This window comes from Anopheles arabiensis, chromosome 2 (genome assembly GCF_016920715.1).
Source record: "Anopheles arabiensis isolate DONGOLA chromosome 2, AaraD3, whole genome shotgun sequence".
In the NCBI taxonomy this organism is placed as follows: domain Eukaryota; kingdom Metazoa; phylum Arthropoda; class Insecta; order Diptera; family Culicidae; genus Anopheles; species Anopheles arabiensis.
The window spans coordinates 2,225,001-2,245,436 of record NC_053517.1 but is presented as its reverse complement, the minus strand read 5'-3'; the positions used below and the strand labels follow the sequence as shown (position 1 = coordinate 2,245,436).

The 20,436-nt window shown below is 50.9% G+C and overlaps 2 protein-coding genes across 14 annotated transcripts in view; one reads left to right on the top strand and one right to left on the bottom strand.

Moving 5' to 3' along the window:
* The window catches only part of LOC120898387 (G protein-activated inward rectifier potassium channel 3-like), a 68,586-nt gene that overhangs the window by 27,038 nt on the left and 21,112 nt on the right, over positions 1-20,436 (bottom strand). The window contains exon 1 of one of the 7 annotated variants that reach the window (XM_040304190.1): positions 13,426-13,654. The exons of 4 other annotated variants lie outside the window; for them this stretch is intronic. In XM_040304190.1, coding sequence (XP_040160124.1) covers positions 13,426-13,451 — 26 coding nt within the window. In that variant the 5' untranslated portion in view covers positions 13,452-13,654. Of the gene's footprint in view, positions 1-11,565; positions 12,703-12,731; positions 12,984-13,425; positions 13,655-20,436 lie in introns of those variants that run through there. 2 more of the 7 variants (XM_040304189.1, XM_040304188.1) reach the window with 2 other exon arrangements.
* The window catches only part of LOC120898390 (serine/threonine-protein phosphatase 2B catalytic subunit 3-like), a 53,641-nt gene that overhangs the window by 21,193 nt on the left and 12,012 nt on the right, over positions 1-20,436 (top strand). The window contains exon 1 of one of the 7 annotated variants that reach the window (XM_040304195.1): positions 18,716-19,338. The exons of the other annotated variants lie outside the window; for them this stretch is intronic. The gene's annotated coding sequence lies outside the window, so the exon portion shown is untranslated. Of the gene's footprint in view, positions 1-18,715; positions 19,339-20,436 lie in introns of those variants that run through there. 7 annotated transcript variants of the gene reach the window in all.

The window sequence follows — 20,436 nt, the reverse complement described above, 5'->3', positions numbered from 1 at the left end:
GTTTGCGGCGGGGTGGAAACAGGGCAGGTTCCCGGGCAGGGAAAAATCGAAAACGCTACGGAGACCCCGCACCCGCGCGTCAGCCTGTTTTATTGCATATTAATGAATATCGATTTCATTCGCTGGATTAATAAAATCACTGAAATCAGAAGTGCCCCGGGGAGAAGAAAGCGGGTTTCGGGACAGAGACGATACCGAAAGCCCATCACAAACGCATTAGGTTGAGTTGAAAATAGCTGCAGCAAGCAAAACAAAAAAAAACAAAGCCAAGGAAACCCAAGCTGACCTACGGACCCGCCCGGGACTGCCACGCAGCCCAGGCGAAGGTGGCCGATTTTCATTAAAAGTTGATCGATACGCAAATTTACGCCTGTCCATCAAGCCGTTGCCTTTCGATCGGCCCCTTTTTTCTTAGCCCCGATGAACACAGACATCTATTAATTACTTTGAGCAACACAAACACAATCCACAACCCTTCGTTTCGAATTAATTTATTTTCTGATTCGGCAAATGCTGCCCAAAACGGCCGACGGACGACCGAAAAGTAGATCCGAAAGTTTTTCCACCGAATTGCGTACTAAATCAATGTCACACTCTGTGCGTCACTGCCAACGCAACGCAGCGTTCAATCAATCCACTGGCGTGCTGTGTGTCTGCATGCGAAACGCATCGACTCGCCCCGAAAATGCATCACACCCGGAAGACAACACCGAAGCGTGCGGAAATTGAACTTTAAATTAGCGTCACTTTCCCACCCGCCGCCAAAAATCCACTCGAGTTCAGAGCTTTTTCCCTTCCCTGCTTTCCTCTTCCTGTGCCTCGAATAATGAGGAAATTGCGTGTCGAATCGAATCCACCGAAGGGCCGCTAGTGTGCGCGCAGGTACGGCTGCCTAGCACCCTATTATCCCTTTCTGGCGTGTCCAACCCGGCGAGCATTGTACAGTCAGGTTTGCCTGAGCAATTTACCGCGAGCAGCACAAATCACATCACCTGAGAGTGTGTTATTTATTTGTTTATTTTATTTCCCTCCTTTTTATGCGAGCCGCTGCAGTTTCGATTGCACACCTGGCAAAAGAAAAGCGCGGAAGTTGGCGTGTTGGCATGTGTCGGGATTTATAATTATGCACGTAACTTAGCCCGGTAACGGTAGCGTTACAATATCCCTGCCCTTCCAAATCCCACCCACAATAAATACCGTGCAGGGAGCGAATCAGTCTCGGGTTCGCCGTCTGCTGTCCATGCGGCATACGGGGCAACATTTGCTATGGAATATTAGCCAACCGCACCACTCAACTAAGCACGTCGACGCTGGTGTTGGTGTTGGTATGCATGCAATGGCTCCCTTCGTCGCCGCCGCCGCTACTCGCGGGAGAACTGGAGGCTAACCATAATCTGGAAATCGCATTAAATTCATATGGCTGCCTTTCGCTGCAAAACACTGTTGTCGTCGTCGTGGTCGGTGTGCACTAACGGTGTGCAGTGTTGCCTGTCGTCATACATTTTATAAGCACCTAAACCATGGGGTACACCAAGGGGAAGAGGGACAACCAGCAGAAAAGCACAAACGTTACACAGTAATCGTCTGGTCCAATCGTGTCTATGTCTGCGTGTGTGTGTGGTTGTGTATCTGCTGGCGAGTCAATCGAACGCTTCCCACAGCTCCTCACGACGCACTCGTCGGTTTGCGGAGGCAATTGAGCGGGACGGGAAGGAAAATTATTAAAGCCATGAAATGTAGGAATTTCCCTCGTCTACAATTATGCGCTAGGGCGACGACTTTTAATCCACACAGACACACACAAGCACACTTCTTCACTCGCTCACTCACTCACTCACACAGTGCGAGCGGCGTAACTACACACGACATTACACGATGGTGGGTACGGTGGGTGGCAAAACGGAACATAACTTCCGTGCTTTCCCGTGGATTGGGCCGGTCGTAAAACTGGTGCCGGTTCCCGTAGCTCTCCTCAGACTTTCGGTTAGCTTGGCGGTTCGGCGTACCTTCGTATTGCTTCATTCTACCACCGAACGGCGAAGAAAAATTACATAAATGCGACTCCCTCGTTGCTTTCCAACATTTGCCTAATCAAACGGTGGGTGCTGTGCTGCTGCCACCTGAAAAAGCGCGGTAACAGTAGAGGGAGAGGCTGCTCCGCTTTCCCACGTACAAGGCGTGCCGCCGACCGTTTCGTTTGTGCGGAGAGCGCTACACGCTACGCAACATTAAGATTAGCTCGGAGCTATATAAATGAAGATAGCTTGCTGCACACGAGGGAATAGGGTGGTTTTTGTGTTGTAAGAAATGTCCTGCTCGTTCTACCGGCACACAAACATACACACCCACACGTGGCACAGCAAAAACCCCCAGGAGAGTCAATTACCATGCGCCTCCATCCTTACTGGTTCTAACAACACTGTCAGGTCGTTTTTCCACTGATTGCCCGCTCACACAGGAGAGCACACACAGTTTCCTTTGTTCTGGCAGATCGAGCAATCGACAGGAACTTATTCACTTTTTGACAGTTCAGTTCAAATTGCTTCTGCTCCGTGTCCTACCCCGTGCGCGTCTGCATTACTATGCTCCACAGCAAGAATCATCGAAGGTGGCGCTCGTTCGATTCGTTAGGCTAATCATGAAAGAAACTCCCCATTCCCTATCTTCAACTAACTATGAAGGAAAAGTTACACCACAATGCATTTCGCTCTTATCGGAAGCTTCCACGAAATTGACTTTATTATGCCCGTCCTCCTCCATCTCCTGAAGGATGCTGAGTAAACACACAGCACACACACACACACACATACACACTTGCACAAACGAACGCTCATGAACATAATTTTCTTTCGAGATGTCTCCACCGTCGCTTATTGCATCAAATCGATCGACAAACGGTGAAATCAACCAAACAACCGCCGTGAAAGAATGGTTTTGCTGTCGCGAGCATGCAAATATTATGCTGCTTCCCTTTTGCTCTCTCTCTCTCTCTCTCTCTCTCTCTCTCTCTCTCTCTCTCTCTCTCGCTCTCTCTCTTGCTCTTAGCATTCCTGCACTGGGAGAAAAATTGAATAAAAAAAACTTTGCTGGTTGCGAATAAAAGAGCCACCAGGGGATATTTGGGAAATGTGTTCCGTTTGCGCTTTTCCTCTTCCCCGCCCCCACAAAAAAGGTATAAGTCAAAGTTTTACTTTACCCGTTGAATGCCAATTTCCATGATTTTCTTTTGCCAGTTTCATCAGAACCAAAGTCCAACGCCTTCGCTGAAGCTCGTTAAGAGATCAAGCAAGAAAGATACTGTGTGTGTTCGTTTTTTTCTCTCAAACTTTTTCCGCCCCATTGCCCCCATAGCTTCCCGTTTTGCCCCTGCTTCCCCCGCTCACTACAACTGAATATTTGACTTCATTACGCTCTCGGTCACACAAATCAGCAACGCTGCAAAGATACGCCGAACTCTCACATGTGATACTGTCGTTTTTCGCTAAGGGAAAGGTAAACGTATGCTGTTTCTCCGAAGCCATAAACTGCTTCATCTTGCACACCGGCTGCCGATAACCTTTTGTGTCAACGGCAAGCTAGAAAAGCGAAAGGCCACACACACACACAACTACATTTTATCAAAAAAACCGACTGCTCCGACGGGCTCGACACACAAAAAATGATGCTCGATTTGGCGGGGAGCGAAACGGGCGTGTGGGTGTGCGAAACACGCGTTGTGACGGCAGCACGCCAAAGCAACATCACGCATACACCTGCCCATTCGTCTAATTTCTTCCGCTCGTTCTCACACTCCCCACTACGCCCTCGGCATTCAGCAAACATCGCCCCCTCCGTTCGGGAGATGGGACTGGGCGGAATCGGTCCGGAGATATGTTTGCTTTTAATAATTAATTATACACAAACCATAAACCTATCTACCCGGCCTGTCGCCCGGCCACCCGCCTGATGGTTGACTTCGGCTCTCCAGTGGAAATTCTTCTGGGCACGGGACGGACACGTGGTCCCGGAAGGAGCGGATTGAGGCCAGATCATAGATCTTCTTCCAGCGAGTTAAAGATCTATCCATGCCGAGGTGATACTGTGTGTTTGTGCGTGTTTATGAAAGCTGGAAATAACAAGTAGAAGGAAGGGAAATCTTTCTCTGCAACCGCTCATTCAACGCCCCCGGGTGCCCGGAAGCGCAAAATGTCTTAAGATCGGAAAGTGCCGATAATGGCACGTGAAGATGAAAGGCACACGACAAAACAACCATTTAGCTGAGACCGAGAGAAAGGGAGAATGAGAAAGCTTCTTGCTTTTCCCTTGGTTGCAAGCGGTAGCAAGTGCGAGTGACACTGACACCGGGCGACCACCTTCCATTGTACGAGGGCCCGTCCAAATTACATTAATTTTGACAGTCTTTCGGCGTAAAATAAACAAACCCCAAACAACTGGTGGCAAGGGTGGGTCGTCCGGCGGGTCCCTTGCTAAATGGTAAATTGCTTTATAATCTGCCCGCTCTCTTTACTTTGCACAGGGGGTAGTAGATTGTGGAACCTCTGCCTCCCCCCCCCCACAAAAAGCACAAAAGAAGTTGCACCGAAGATAACGCCCGGCCACCAGATGAATGGGCGTGTGTAGTACACGGATGTTTTCTTTCTCTCCTCGGGGCCCATTCATTCCGCAGCCCATGCAAACAAACCTTTTCGCCATTTTGCCCGCTTTCTTCGCTAGATCACGATCTCAATGTGGCGATACGTTGTAATGGTTTCCCTTTGACTCTCGCTGGCGCTTTTCATGGAAACAGATGGATTCCAGTTTAATATCCATTACACTGTATAACCTTTGGCCTGAAAGCCCCACAGTATGGTACACGGCGGTATACCCGCTCTCTCTCTCCTTTTATCTCTCTCTTCCGCTTTTGACGGCTTATCACTTGTCAAATTTCGAAAATTCAACTCACAAAACTCATCCCCCGGGGACGCATCGTTCCGCAGCGAGAGCAACCAATGGCAAAGAGGAGTAGGGAGAATTTCACGAGCTCGGAAGTAACCTTCACAGAAGTATGTTTTCCCTCTTTCCCCCGCTCTTCTAAACGGATCATTTGCCTAGAATTCCATCATCAAGGTGGCAAGGCAGCTTCGGCAAAGCTCTCGTCAAAGCATTCCCGTACAAAACGGAAGGAAGGAGCAATCGTTCAGCTGCACACAAGAAAGCGGAGCCACCCGCAATGATGTTTTGTATCGATCGCTCTGCCCGTCCCACTCTTTTTGCACACCATCAGCGAAAAGTGAACGCCCTCCCCGTAACACTACCACAGCCCACAACTTGCCTTGCTTGAGATGGAATAATCATACACAGAATCTATCATCACGAGCACCCCAGAGAGGCACCAGCCTTAGAACAAAAACGCAAGTGAATCAAAAACTCTTCACATTTATCTAGCAGCAGAGTGTGTTGTTTCGTCGCTCCGCCGCTTCGCTCGCTTTCGATTCTGGGTCGTGTTTCGTTTGCTAGGGGTTTGATGGGATCTGCCCGGGACAAGACTTAACCTACATCATCGGGCCGGATTCGGGCAGGAAACACAATACAGCACAGGCACGGCAAGAATGCGTACGGAGACTGGCGTGCGGTGGAAAAGGGAGGCAAACTCTCGCATGCTGTATTTCTTTTTCTTTGTTCCTTGAACGTTTCCCCCGCTGGTTCACTTCGTCGGTGCGCCTCCGCCTCCGCCGTTACAAGCAGACGCGGCGAGTTTGGGAAAAAAACTTATCTCAACAACACCAGCTTTGAAAATTCACACTCTATTCCGGCGCTGCTGGGTGCTGGGTGGTGTGATCGATGACAATCTTCAATATGTTACCTGTGTATTATACGACGAATACACACCATCAAATCTTGCTGACTACAGACAAAGTTGGTGCACGTACGGGTGTACTTAAAAGGCGGCTGGATGGCACAAGGACGTTCGACAGAATTCGGAATTCCTTTTTATCCAGAAAAAACATCGATTTCTGCTTACTATTTTCACAGCAACAGCAACAACAAAACCACTTCAGCCCTTTCAGCAGCTTGCAAGGCACGTGTCGGTCCCAACAATAAAAAAAGACTCTGCGAAATTGAATAATGCTGTTCTTTAAGCGAAACCCTCGTAACACTTAGTAAAGTCGAAGAAAAGTTTTCGCCCCTGCCCCCGAGAGGGAGGGAGGATGAAGATTGCGAATAAATACTAACTTCGTTTGTAAACTCGCGCTCGGTTTACCCACTGCTGGAATGGAAAATGTCACAGGATGTGAATATTTCCACTGCCCACCATCGTTGTCCTTCTTCTTCCTTTCGGCTCCATTTTGTTCGCTCTAGCGCGCACACAAAGACCTATCAATCATTGTTCCACCACTATGGCATGGCTAAGGAACAACCAAAAAAAAGCTCGGGACATATAATAGTCTAATCCTAGTCTTATCCAAATTACCCTAGCAAAAATCTATTTCGCTAATGCTTGATCGGATAAAAACTTGCCCATACCCTGTGCCCACCCACCCCTGGTTGCCCTATTTTCCGCCCAGAAGTAGGGAAGGAGGCGGGGTTTGACTGTTCGTGCCTACCGAAACTTTCCCTTTGGGGGGCAAAAAGATAGAGCAGATAAGAAAGAGGCTTAACTTAACCTCAATCCCAACGGCCGGCAGATGGGAGCGGGAAGGCATCGTGATGGCTTCATAAATTTTCCCAAGCTCCCGCTGCCCGCCGTGCCGGCCGAAAAATCGGGGTCAGCAGCAAACAGTGGTGACTTTGGAGACCGCCGCCCTTTGCGAGTTTTCCGTGAGCCATTACCGAATAAATGTCACCCCGAGTGCCTCCAAGACGACGCATTCCAAGAAGTGGAAATAAAACCAACCCATTTTTAAGCCACATAAAATAGACACACAAAAACACGCCTTTGCTCACCGACCCGTCGGGGGATGGAGCGAAGCAGGGGACACAGCCGCCGACAACGCTCTTCTCTCGGTTCGCTCGTTTTCCTTTGCGTCTTTGCGAGTTTTTCAAGCACCCACCCACCCGCGATACGGCCAGCGAGCACGACCGAGTTTATGCAAATATTCGCTTCAACCCACTATGAAACAACACAACTCCAAACTTTGCAGCACCGATTTCTTCCAACTTGCTGAACAGTAAAACACGCCGGCTAATCAAAACAAATCAAATGCATAAAGCTAGCAAACAAAACGGAGCGCGGGCAACGAGCGGGGCAAGAACAACACACACACACACAGCACAGCCGAGGCGCAGGCAAAACACACGCCATCCTTTGTGAGCTGATTTCCATCTGCGCGCGAGAGCTTGATTGTCCTTTCGGGGAAAAAAAGCGGGCCATTGGTATTCAAAGCCCGGGCCAGCAGTAAACGATGGCGTCCGCTTCCCGATGCGTGCAGGGTTAACGGGGTGTAGTTAACATAAAATGAAAAGACGGAACGTTTTCTTTTGCGCAGCTGCTTCTTGCTGCAAGCAGTCTTACAACAAAAAAAGCGAGTCTCCACGATGAAGGGCGAAACCGACGCTCAGCGTAACGCTGCCTTTCGGAGTCGGACCTTTCGCAGAGATTATTTCCACCGAGTGGGTGTGGCCACTTCCGGCCCGGAACGTGGCTGATTAAATGTCCCACGCGCAAAACGTGCACGCCAAAAGCAGGCAGCAACGCCGACGCGAAATAAAAAAGACCTGTCTCGATAAATATTTCCCTTACAAATCAATTCACTACGGGGTCCACACTCGATATCAAAGCCACCTCCTTCCCCCGTTAGCAGGCCATTTTTATCTTGGGTAGTTTATAGCTGCTAGCTGTCGGTTTTGGCAGCGCCGAATGCTGCGAGACAACTGTGTCAGTCCACGCACGTCCACGATCGGTTCCATCAAAGGGGAAGAGGAAAGCGAGAAAAGTGCGCGGAAATTGACGCATAACCACAATGCTCCACACACACACACACCGTATCCGTACGCGGACCCGGAAGGAGCGCCCTCAATCACCCGATTGGACAGCCGACAGTCATGTTGAATGTTTTATTACCCACTTTTCGCCCCAGCCTCACCCCGCCAGCCACTGGTGACACTTTCTTTAGCAACTTTTTTGTTTGACTTCCCACGCCCGCACACAACGCGGGCCGCAGTACCACGAGCGCGTGGTGCTGCCCTTTTTCCGATTGTCAACCGCACAAGTGAGCAAAGAAAATTAATCTACCATCAACTCCCCGCCCAAAACCAAATCCGACCTGACCCGGCACACGTGCGGCTGCCTTTGTGGGACGATCCTGAGGGAAGTGGGGTGGCTTGGGCAGCGACACGGTTACCCATCAATTGGTTAATTATCATGAATGTATCGCAATCAACCATATGCCACCGCCGGAACGGTTCCGGCATATTTTTACTTTACCACCGGCTAGGCGGCTCCATTTTTCACGAGCAACCAGGCGCCTCCACGTCTGTGTCTCGTGCGCCGGCACATGGAAGGAGATGAAAAATGAACCTAATCTACTGCGGAGCCTTTCACGATTCACCAGTACCGCATGCAGCATGTGTGTGTGTCTGTATGTATGTGTGTTTTTTTGTCCTCGCTAAGAAAAACACAAAATATATACTGAATCTAACAGCCATGAACAAAACACACCACGAGAGAGTACAGTGCGGAACACGGTACGTCTTTCTAGACGAAACTCCAGAGCAGTGTTATATTTTTCTACACTCACACGCTCTTTATAGCACTACACTATACACGCGGCTGATATACCATTTGCCATCCCTCGAAGCGATGACTTTCCCTCGTGCGGTTTTGTGCATTTGCTGCCCACAATTCACGAGGCCCACACGCCGTTCAGAAACGAATCAAAATTGCCTAGCGCAAAAAATAAATAGCTAAAATAACCAGCACACCGCACACAAGACGCGAGCATCGCAAAACTTTATCCCATGCCACGGTCAGCACCCGTCGGCATAGTTCTGGTTACGGTTACGGTAGAAAACCCGTTGTTCTCTTATCGGTTCGCTTGTTGGCCCGAATTTTCCACCCACATGGTGCACTCCATACACACATGAAGGCGTAGGCCACACATCCCGTGCACCGTGTGAGCTTTGAACCCTTATGAAATGAACCTCCGGCGATACGCCGCGTGTGTTGCTGCGACAGTGTAGAATCCTTCCAAGCGCACCCGCTCGGAACTGAAAAGATGACATTGCGAAAGGATTCGGAGAGCAATATCCTGTTCCCAAAGCGAAGTACAAAAAACTGGGAAGCGCTTAAAACGCTGTGCATGATATTAACGTGGCGCCCGGCAGCTGTGCCACGCTGATGCAGAAGCCGGACCAATGGCCTACGCTGCAATATGCCGAAATACCACCCAGTTTCTGCCAAAGAGCAAATCGAGCGGCCAGTATTGGGGTTGGAATGGATATGAAGGGCGCACTTGTCGTGGCGCTTTGTCCAATGTAGGTCAATCCGCTGAAATCCAACCATAGGGGAAAAAAGAAGAAAAAAAAGAACGAAGGTCATGTCCCATACACACAGGCAAGCTCAACGGAGGGAAGCCACGACATGAGCATGGAATAAAACCAACTAATCTTAATCCAACCTTCTTTTTCTGTCCGTTCCACATGAGCTTCCGGTTTGCGGTCGAAATTAAGCTTCCGAAAACACGTACGAGCGCCTGATCGGGCGAACGAGTGACGAGTTTTCTCGATAGCGTGTATCTGCTACTTTCATTACAGTAATTACCCAGCGCCAACGGTACAAGACGATAAAAAGGGAAAAAGGCGAAGCGCTCAGCTCTCCTTCCGCCCTGTGGCGTTGTCCTTCGATCGGCCCTACCCAGCTTGTGCCCCGTCCAGCGATCGGAACAAGCTGATAATGAGAAAAAAGCGGAGAGCATTTAAGCCGTAGCCGTGAAGCGCGCTCGCGCCCTAAAACGGACACCCGCTTATCACTCCGGCACACTCGCAGAACCTACATGGGTGCGCGCGAGCGCGTTACCGATCTTCGTCACGCAATCGCACCATGAAGAATGGGCGCCCGGCAGGCCAAAGGAAGCAAAGCACATTTCCTTGCTCTTCGGGAATCTTCTTGCCGTTGTGGGTGTGTGTGTGTGTGTGTGTGTGTGTGTGTGTGTGTGTGTGTGTGTTTTTGTTATCGCTCTCTGGAAGGTCAAAGCAATGAAACGCATTCGGATGGGCCGGTCATTTCCCAGGAGGGCTATCGCAATCACCCGGGCAGCTTTCCCCGGAAACGATTATCAAAGTTTGACCTTCGGATGCAAAGCGAACGCTGCTGAGGAAGACAATATATTAAAGAGGAAACTATTGCTTGGAAAACAAAACCGAACACGAACGTATTTAGCTACAAGGCAAGGCCAAAACCAGCGCCAAAACGAACCAAACACACCAAACGAACGACACATACGACGGTGGGATTATTAATTCACTGCATTACTCTGCATTGCGCTGGCGAATCTTTCGAAAAAAAAAATACAAGAAACTTCCCCATGGCAGTCCATACATCACGACACACGCTCACAGGGCGGCACATTTGTTTAGAAAAGCGAAACGAAGTACAAAAAAACCAAACACATTCCTTTTGCGCCGAAAAAAAATCGAAACAGAAACGCAAATAAAAACCCCTCACACCCACCTACAAAAAAAAAACAAGGGGAAGATGGAGAAGAACAAGGACAGGTTTTACTCCACCCGTGCCCGAGCCACAGTCACATCTGTTTGATTTGCAGCGTGTGTGTGTGTGTGTATGATTGTGTGCTTATTTTCTTTCCCTTTTTCGCTTTGCTGTTGTTGCCCCTTTGGCACTACGCCTTAACGGCCGTTTGGTGCGCCGTTTTTCATTGTTGCTACCGTTTTTTTTTTGTACCAGCTTCTGTTTCTGTTCGGCCCGAAGTAGTAAGCCAAAAGTTAAAAATATCCTCCCGTCCGTACCGCAATGACTCACGGTTTGGTACACTATTATCAACACCAACACAGCATCTGTACCTGTACCGCCACGGCACGACACAATACGGTCTTGGTCGTGACACGACCCTCCCTCTCCGTCCGTCCTCCCTGCCGCGTGGCCAACGGTCAAAGGGTGTCAATTACATCTCACGTCGCACCTCGCCCATCCCCACGCCGGTCACGAGAATTGGCCCAGCCGACCGACAATCGGTAAATGTCTAGCGTAGTTGTGTCTTCTTTTTGGTTATCACCACCCACCAGCCCCTCGGTCCCACCCGTCTCACTTGGCAAACGCGCTTGTACCGTTGCTCATCAAAGGAAAGGAAGCGACAGAAGATGAATGAGAAAAAACCGCCAATCCACTCACATGTTCTCATCACACACACAGCCACGTTGCTGCTCAAATGGACCGAAGCAAAACGACCCCGAATGAAGAAAAAACCGTTCCATCATTCGCCACCATTTTGTCTCCCATTGGCTCGTGAAAAAAAAAGAAACATTCCATCTCATCCCATTCCCAGTCCGGAGTGGGAAAGTAAACAACCTGAGCGGTGGGAGCGAAGGGAGGGTCAAGAAAATTGGACAAAAAAGTCACAAAACACCTACTTGAGCATTTCCTCGTGCCAGTCCGGTTCCGTGGACGATGCTGCCCATTTGTCGTTGTCAATCGCTATCGATATCTGGCTGAAGCACGGTTTCAGCTTCCTCGCGGCCATGGCCATACCGTAGCCGCCGCCGCCGCCGCCACCGCTGCTGCTGCTAACGACGATTCGCCTCCACCACCGCCGTAGCTGGTCAAACATAAATAAATTTTCCCGTTCGCTCACCAACACCACCAACGCCGCCGCCACGGAGCAGCACCACTTGCCTTTGCCAACGAACCAACACACACACACACAGTAGTCGGGAAAGCAAGCTCTTGCAAACGCGCAGATTTGGACACGTGTCCGGGCTGATCTTGTCTTCGCTTTGTTTGCCTTTTCTCACCCGCCTTTTCTTCAAAACTCCCTTTCCATTCGCCTATACACGTGTGCACCGCATTTTAAATACACATCCCGACCATCATCGGCAGCACCAGCCGGTACGCCACCTGTTTGTCTGTGCGGCAAACTTTAAACACCATTTTACCATCATCTTTCAAAGCCTCACTTAGAGGCAGTACACGTCTTGGAGGTGTAAATTGCATCCACGATGGAAAACTGCCGCAAGCGAGAAGAAGCGGGACACTTTCTTTACAATTCCACCCACTCGGCAACGGGGCAGGTTTGAGCCGTGTCGTTTTACACCATCACCACCACCCCCGCCGGGGCCCTTTGGGTTGACACAATGGCAAGGTGCGAGAATGGACAGAGGGCGAATGCGAACGCGCCCAGAAGGCTAATGATGTTGTCGCTTTCAATTTTCGATTGCGTTCGGTAGCGAAAAGCCCATCCGACAGCTCGTCACCCGCGTTTGTTGGCCACGTTCTACAGCAATATCAACAAACCAACCGGCCCCCGTGATGCTGGAAGATGCCCAGCGGCGCTCTTTAACCACTACGACACAACCAAGACAACTGCTGCACTGTTTCCCCCGGTTCCGTAACACAGTGGCTCACATTTCGTTCAGTGGCTCGCCACACCACTCGCTGACATTTGATCCGTTGAGTGGTCGAAGCTACTAAGCACCACCGGCCACAACAAGCGCCAATCCACTAACACACACACACACCCGCGGCTCCACTTTGACAGATGGAAACGTCAAACGAGCGTAGAAGCAAAACAAAGCGTTACCATTGTCCGATGTGACGCAGCCTGCTGCGATGGGACGATCTCAAGAGCGACACGATCGAGTGCTGCGACGCTACAATCCAAAACTGACAAAAGACGCTTAGCGAACCCATCCCGAAACATTGCCGATCGATCGCTACACACTGCGACAATAGCTCAGGAGTGTCAATTGGTGTGTTTTTGTATGTTGTTTACACTAGTTGTGAAATGGTTGTACATGAGAATGATCTAAACATGGCCCAAAAACAGACCCAACTCTAGCGCTACTTTGAATCTTTCACGCTTCAAACCACACACACACAAACGCTCAGCTCCGCAACTCCTTTGTAACAAGTGACACTTTGTGCCTGTTTTGTTATGTCGCCACAACTCCCTTGATAGTGTGGGCAACAGCAAAAACGCATACACACAGCCGAAAGGAAGCGCAAATCGCCGCGGATGCGGATGTGTGGGTGTCTTTTAATTGTACGATAAAAATAACATACAGCTGCGCCATCTACGGCGTTACACACTAACACACACCCCGCTGTTGCAGCTTCGGTTCGCATTGTTGGACCTTTTTTATTCGGCAACATCCAAACCTACACAGGACTTGTGGTGTGCGTGTGTGTGTTTCAGTGCGGCTCGAAAATTCAACGCTCGTCGAGGGTTCATGGCGTCACCGTTAAAATTAAAACCATCATCCTAACCAGCTCACCTTACACTGAACCAGGTACCCTTCATGTTCCTTCTGCTGCACCGAATGTCCTCCGTCGCTCCGCTGCTGCTGGCTGCACCGTGCCCTTTTTTTGCGGCCTCTCTCTTTCTCTCTGTTCACACACTGCAAAGCATCGCTTATTAGCGCCCGCACTGTCGCACTGTCGATAGCGCAGCGCCACCGCTGCGTAGACCCTAGGCTAGGGCACTCAGCAAACGGCTTTTGTCACCGCACCACCGGCCCCGAGCACACCGACCTCAATAATTGAGCTATCAATATTCAATCTCAGTGCGCTCGCCCGCACAGTGCGTGGGTCGCTCAGTGGCAGAGCAGACGACACGCAGAGGTCTCGCCTTACTCTCGCCTTGCGGACGATGCCGGGCCGCGCAGGAAGCCTGTTCCCCTTTCCCCATGTGCTTCGCCCAATCACGCATGCTAACGCAGACTTTTGCCGCATGAACCTCACACACTTAATACACTCACACAGCATCAGGATTGTGTGTGCGTCCCGAGCGCCGAGGTCGTCGGATCCCCCCGTCGGTCGTGTTATATCCCGCGTGTTCCCTTTCTACCGCGACCCAGCACCCAGCAAGTGGAAAATTAAATCGTTGAATATTTTAGTACATGCACATTCGCGCGCATACCGAGCTGGCGCGATACTTTGCTTCCTCGCCTCCTCTTCCGCCAGCTTCCCCGCGGGGCAACGGTTCGTCACGTCTTCAGCTCTCATCGCTCGGAAGAGAAGCCACCGGAATAATAACAATTCTGACATCATTTTGGGGCTCGTTGGTGCTGCTGCTGACAGATTCGGTGCCATAGCCACAAAAAATGGGAAGGCAAACATCCTGACAGGGCTTCCAGGGCAGGCGAGAGCCACGCAACGGCACCGGGACGAACAAAACACCGAACCGTTTCGACGCTCTGAATCGCGTCTCATCAAACAGGTGCTTTCCAGTGGTGCTGCGAGCAGTTTTCCACCGTGTGATCCGTCAATTATAAAAGCGGCACAAGAGGGAACACCACCAACCTGTCCACCCGTCCGCCGGGCGACTCCTGCGTGTATCGATTATAGTTGAGCCTTCCGCTGCTGTGTACGCCGGATGGGCAGGAAATAGCACCACTCACACCAGCCCGAGAGCTGCTGCCGTTGCTGATACTGAAGTACGGGATGAGCTCATTTGTCCTGTTTCGCGCTCGTTCCGCGGAAGCGACTTCACTGCTGGCTCGTTGACGACGAGCATTCATGAATAAAATATCAACTTCCGCGGTTGGTGCTCGTTCAGCTTCGACCCGAAACTGCCCCGAAACGAGAATGCCTGTGTTGGGGGGTCGTTTTGTCGTTTTTTGACGCTTTCCATAAATCAACAATACACACACACCGCGCGAACATTCCGCGAACGCAGCGTGCGCGTGCTTTTCCAATTAACCGCGCCTGGCAGGGGAAGGACGGCGCTATTGTCTCTGCAGCAGGACAGGACGCGGTCATAACCTCAAACAAATCATCAACCGCGTTCCGCGTGTGATTAGCATTTTTGGCCACTGTGAGTTGTTGTTCGCGATTTACAATGATTCTTCGGACAGGCGGACAATCCTCTGCCATCCTGATTTGCTTGCGTAGTGCAAACAATCTGACAGTGGGAATTTGCGACGCGAATTTTTGCACTCAAACAATGCCTCACATTGCTTCGGAATGGCCGAGAATCTTTAATTAGTCTGTGCAAAAGTTGAGTTTTCTTCGCGTTTTTCTGCATCGATTTTCCCCTCCGCACTATCACGCAATTATTTCGGCGCAAAGCAATTGTAAGCACCACTTCCGCTCCAATTAAACAATCGCGCACGGTGCTAAAACGCTTGCCAGCCGAGCCAACAATTTGTGGCAAAACAACAAGTTCAATTAACGAACCGATATACCCCCCTTACCCCACAACCACGGCAATAAACTTAAGCAACTAATCGCCGCACCAAACACGAACAACAGGGACAACTGCTTCTATCAATTCGTGGTTCTCCGATCGTACGCTTGTAAACTTACTTCTTGGCCCCGAAAATCCTTCCCCCGCCCGACCGAAGGACTGCAGCTGTTCGGCAGGAGGGGAAACTTTCACCCTGGGCGAGGGTTGCGGGACGGATGAAAAGTTTTAATTAATTCCATAATTCACTCCACCAAAGCATCTGCGATTCCGTGCGACCACTTACTGGCTGGGTGGGTGGAATCTTCCCTGCGGAATGCAATGTGCAGTAGCAACGGTTGGACAACGGTTTCCAATAAAATAGCTTCAATTTATAGCGCATGTTTTCGTGGGGAAGGGGGGGGGAGTCTTTTCATCCCAATTGTTATGGGTGAATTCAAAAGAATATCATTCAAATCAACTACCAGCACGAAACTAATTATATAAGCTTACGAATTTGTGTTCCAATTACAATGCACCTCCAAGCGAATCTTCTGCCGATGTTCCGTACCAAAAGCCGTGCCATTCTCGGTAATACATTGGGAGGGGTGGGGGGGGGGTGAGTTACATTCATCACCACCTCTTCCTCCTGTTGGGTCTCCATGATAGCATCTCCCCCCTTCCCATCCCAATTGACTCGGAAACCAATTAATTGTCCACGGACCTATGTACATTCCGCAAATTATGTCAACAAACACCGGCTGGGTCGTCGTGCTGTCTTACCTGTGGATGGAGAGAGGGAAAAGAGAAAAAGAGAGAGAGAGAAGATACTATTTAGAGAGCACACATAAACATACAACCGTCGGCGGGTTCGCTATGGAGATAGCGCACAACAACAGCGGGCAAGCAGAAAATGGAGAAAATGGTTACAAAATTATCTCGTTATCAGGAGGGGAGACGGCACCCGGCTGTGCGGTACATTCTTAGCAGGGCGGGCAGGCATATAATTAGTGTGGTAATTTTCTTTTAAACGACACCAACACCGGTAGCAGTTGGTAGTGGCGGAGATGCCAACCCCTTCAGCTCGCCACACTGCGGGCAAGCGTTGTTTGACGACGTAAAGAGAGACGTTTTGGGCCACCGTCGTTGTCGTCGTCGTCGTCGTCGTCGTTTGCCTTTCCAAACTCGTTTTTCGGTCCGGTCAGTGGACTGGCGGTGTGGTGAGGCTGCGGTTTACTACACGCCACGAAAACCCACCAGCCAAATGATAGAGCAAGGGGGGAAAGGGTGCTGCAACTACTATCGTTGCTTTTCTCTTGCTCGCGGCCGCCATCCCCTCTTGTTTACAGAGGCTGTGACACGGCTGTGTCGCGCAGTGTATATTGTAAACATTCTTCTGACACCCACACACATGACGGCGAGTGGCTTGAGCCGCCTAATGACACACATTATTTACCGCGAGGCAAAGCAATCGTAAAATAATGAACATTTTGTTACAATTTCCAGCTGCGAGAGGGCTGGCGCGGTGCGAGTTTATCTAATTCATTGCGCACCGGCCCCGGCTTATGACAGCGCGCTTAACACCTACCCAAAGCAAAGCCCCGAAGCGGACCGCGCACCCGCCGCCTGTTTACTTCCCGGGGGCGTATATAAATTTAAATTAAAATTATGTGTAAATAATGCCCTTCGCGAAATATGGCAGCTAAATAAGAGATCGTCGAGATCGTGTAAATAATTCTACACCACTTGCCGCCTTCCCCCTCCACTTTCTTTGCTTCGTCACATCAAATCACATCCCATCCGCCAGCCACAAAACGATGCGCCCGAGATCGAGACGTGTTTATCATGCCAATTCTCAAAGTAACACATTTCGGTGTGTTTTTGACACATCAATTTCGGTGTGTTTTTTTCTGCGTCTTTTTTCATCCACTGCAGTCCTCCTCCTCGCATCGCATTTTCCGCGGGGAACGGAGATCAATTGCTTTTTCAGCGAGCGGTAGAGGGAAGGGAGCAGAATGATGGCGAAGGACACGATACCGCGAATGAAGGAAACGAATTACCCATTGGCGGTGGTGGTGGTGGTGATGGTGGTGGCGGCGACGGGTGCACATAAAGCTGCGCTAGTGGGCAGATTTAATTTTAGATCTGTGTTGCTCTCGCGGGCCTCGGACCCGGCCACCATCACTGAAGCTGACCCGGCCCCGGCAAAATCGGTCGTCTATTATTGCCACTCCTGCGCCCTCCCCCACCAACAACCCCAATGGCATGTCCGGCCCTTTACCGTCCCGGCCGGACGCCGAACCATGACGAATTAATTACTTCATTAAAATCTAATTCACCCGACGCCATCGACGATCGCATGCATGTGTACGGATTCTCGCGCTTTCCTCTCGAAGGATGGCGTCTTAATCAAACGTCCACATCACACAACCACACAAACACTAAGGCTGTTTTTTTTGGACACGCTCGTAGTGGGGGAGCTCCTAATCCCAATCGACATGGATCGACACGAATCAATCGCAGCCTTCTTCAGCACTTTCGACGTCTTCTACCCTATCGTTGTCACCTTGACGACGCTGTCAGCTGTGCACACGACCGGCACCATCGAAGTGATGGAATAATTGACACCCTCCCAACAATCGCGAGATCGTCTCCCCGTCGCCAACGTCCTAGATTAAAAGGCAAAAAGGCACATAATACCACAGCCCCACCGCATCGGTACCTCTCCCCCCTTTGATCGACACTCTCTGGTGTGTTCAAACAAGTCATCGATCGATCAACCGATCCGATCGGTCGGTCGCGTGAGCTTCACGTTGGCTGGCTGGGGCCTGGCCTGGTAAGTGGGACCCCTCCCCGCACCGCCGAATAATTAAACGGCAAATCACGCACACGATGCAACGATGCGATCGTTCGCTAAATTCAGGCCAACGCGCGGATGCGGGGCAGCCAAGGGATCGGTAAGGGCGCTCGCTCGGGCAAGGTGTGCGTGAGAGCGCGCTAACGCAAGAGCACGGGAGCATGATCATCTCATTAGGGCTCTCTCGTGCGGTCCTGCTCGCTCTGCGCTGCTTGCTCTCCGCTCTTTTGCAGCATCTTCGGCGGGTACGGTCCAAGTCCAAAAGATGATCGCGGAGCGAACACACAGCATGGAATATCATTACCAATCCTATCATGCACTGACAACTTTACTGATAATTTCTACTCGAAATGTAACCCGAACCCGGCATTACATCCGCTTCATTCCCGCTTACAACTACTCTCACACACACAGGCTGTGCGCTCTCTCTCGAGCACGCAATGCTTCGCTCGCTCTCGTTCGCGAATCTCTCTCTCTCTCTCGGTCGCTTTCGCGTCGGCCGTGTCTCGCCAAACTGGCCGCAAAACGCTGGCTCCATCGACGCGCCAGTTATTCTCCCGTAGTGTACCGTAGCAGCTAGTAGGCCCGGGCGGTGTTGTTTCAAGCGCTCGTCGTACCTTTTTGGCGTGCATTGGCGAACTCCCCGCCGCTACTTTCGTTTTATTATTCGTGCCTCTACGCAAACGTTTCGGTTACCCGTTTTGTTGTTGTGTGTGTGTGCTTGTTTTTTTTTTTAATTCGGTCACTCGTTCGTTTTACTGTTTTCTGTGTCACACCGTTCAGTTCGCAGTTTAGCACTGTTTTTAGTTTCATCGTTGTGGCTGTTGTTTGTTTCATTGCCTCGTTTTACTACCACACACACACACTTACACGCCAACCACTTTAAAAGGCCGCTACACCAAATTGCGGTGCAGCCTCATCATCCGCACGCCGCCGCGAGAGCCTTTTTTTTAGCCCCGTAACCGTATTTGGATTTTATCGTCGTGTTCGCGCCACCATCGTCATCACCGTCATCGTTGGTACAGCACGTGTGTGCGCGCGTGTGTATTTGTGCAACTGTTTGTGTGGTCACGCGTGTCACATCCTTCGGTCATACTCGTCGCTAGTGCTTCATCGACGACCACCACCATCATCGTCGTCGTCGTCGTGGTCGCTGGCCCCAGAAAGGTGCGTTGAGCGGTGCATATTTACATTGGGTGACAATTCACCGCCATCACGAAAGCGAGGGCTATCGTGTGCTGCACACAGACTGTTGCCCACCTGTTGCCGGCAACAGTGTGCGGTGATGAACCTGTCTTGCTAGCTCCCCCCCCCACCCTCCATTACTGCCCCACCGCAGACGGTCATGTCGCACGGCCATCGCCGCGCTTGCAGAGACTTATTTTTATTCCTCTTGTGCCGCTGCTTTCGGCCGCCTTTGATCGAGCCCTGTAGCTGCTGCACCCGGGTCATCCCTTTACTCTGTGTGTGTGCGTGTGTGTGTTTGTTTGTTTGTGTGCATGTGTGAAGTGGAAGAGCGAGCAGGGCCGATAATTTGCCCTGTCGCTCGTCGGCGCGAACGACTTACGCGGCTTGACCGAGGTCAGGATACGCACTGCAATGGCGAAATGTACGGCGGTGTGTGATCACCAATTCGGTACACACCGACGGGTTGTGCCCGTTTTTGCACACGATCGACAGCCGGCAGAAGGCGTGCAAGTTGCATTAAAGCTTTCACCGGACGTCCATATTGAATCGGACGTGTGTGCATTTACATACGCACTGCTTGTCGTCGTAGCTCCGCTGTCTATCTTTACGAACCACACACACACACAGACACACACACACGTGCTGAAAAGTGTAATGGAAGACACAAAAAAAAGAACAAGCACCCCTTTCTCTCGCAGATCATTAATCCCCGTGACGATTGTAATGCCGCGACACCGTTGGGATTTGCACGGCACCCAGGCGTTGGAGACAACAGCCCCATCTAACCACCGTTTGACCCACACCGAAGCGCAGGCCGAAAAAAGCACATGACAAGCCTACCCTGCCCCCCCCCCCCCAAAGAACCGTGCAGTTTGTGTCCTGCAGGAAGAGGGGGGGGAGTGCGGGGACCCGTGGTTACGGTTGATTGAAAGCGGAACCTAAACGACATTGACAGCGGCGTGCCGTGCGCCGTTCGTGTGCCGTGCTGTTAGCCGTGCTCCTGGCTCTGCTCAGCTGCCTCGTTTTGGTCCACAAGCGGCTCCACCACCCCCCCTCCTATTACCACCACCAGTAGGC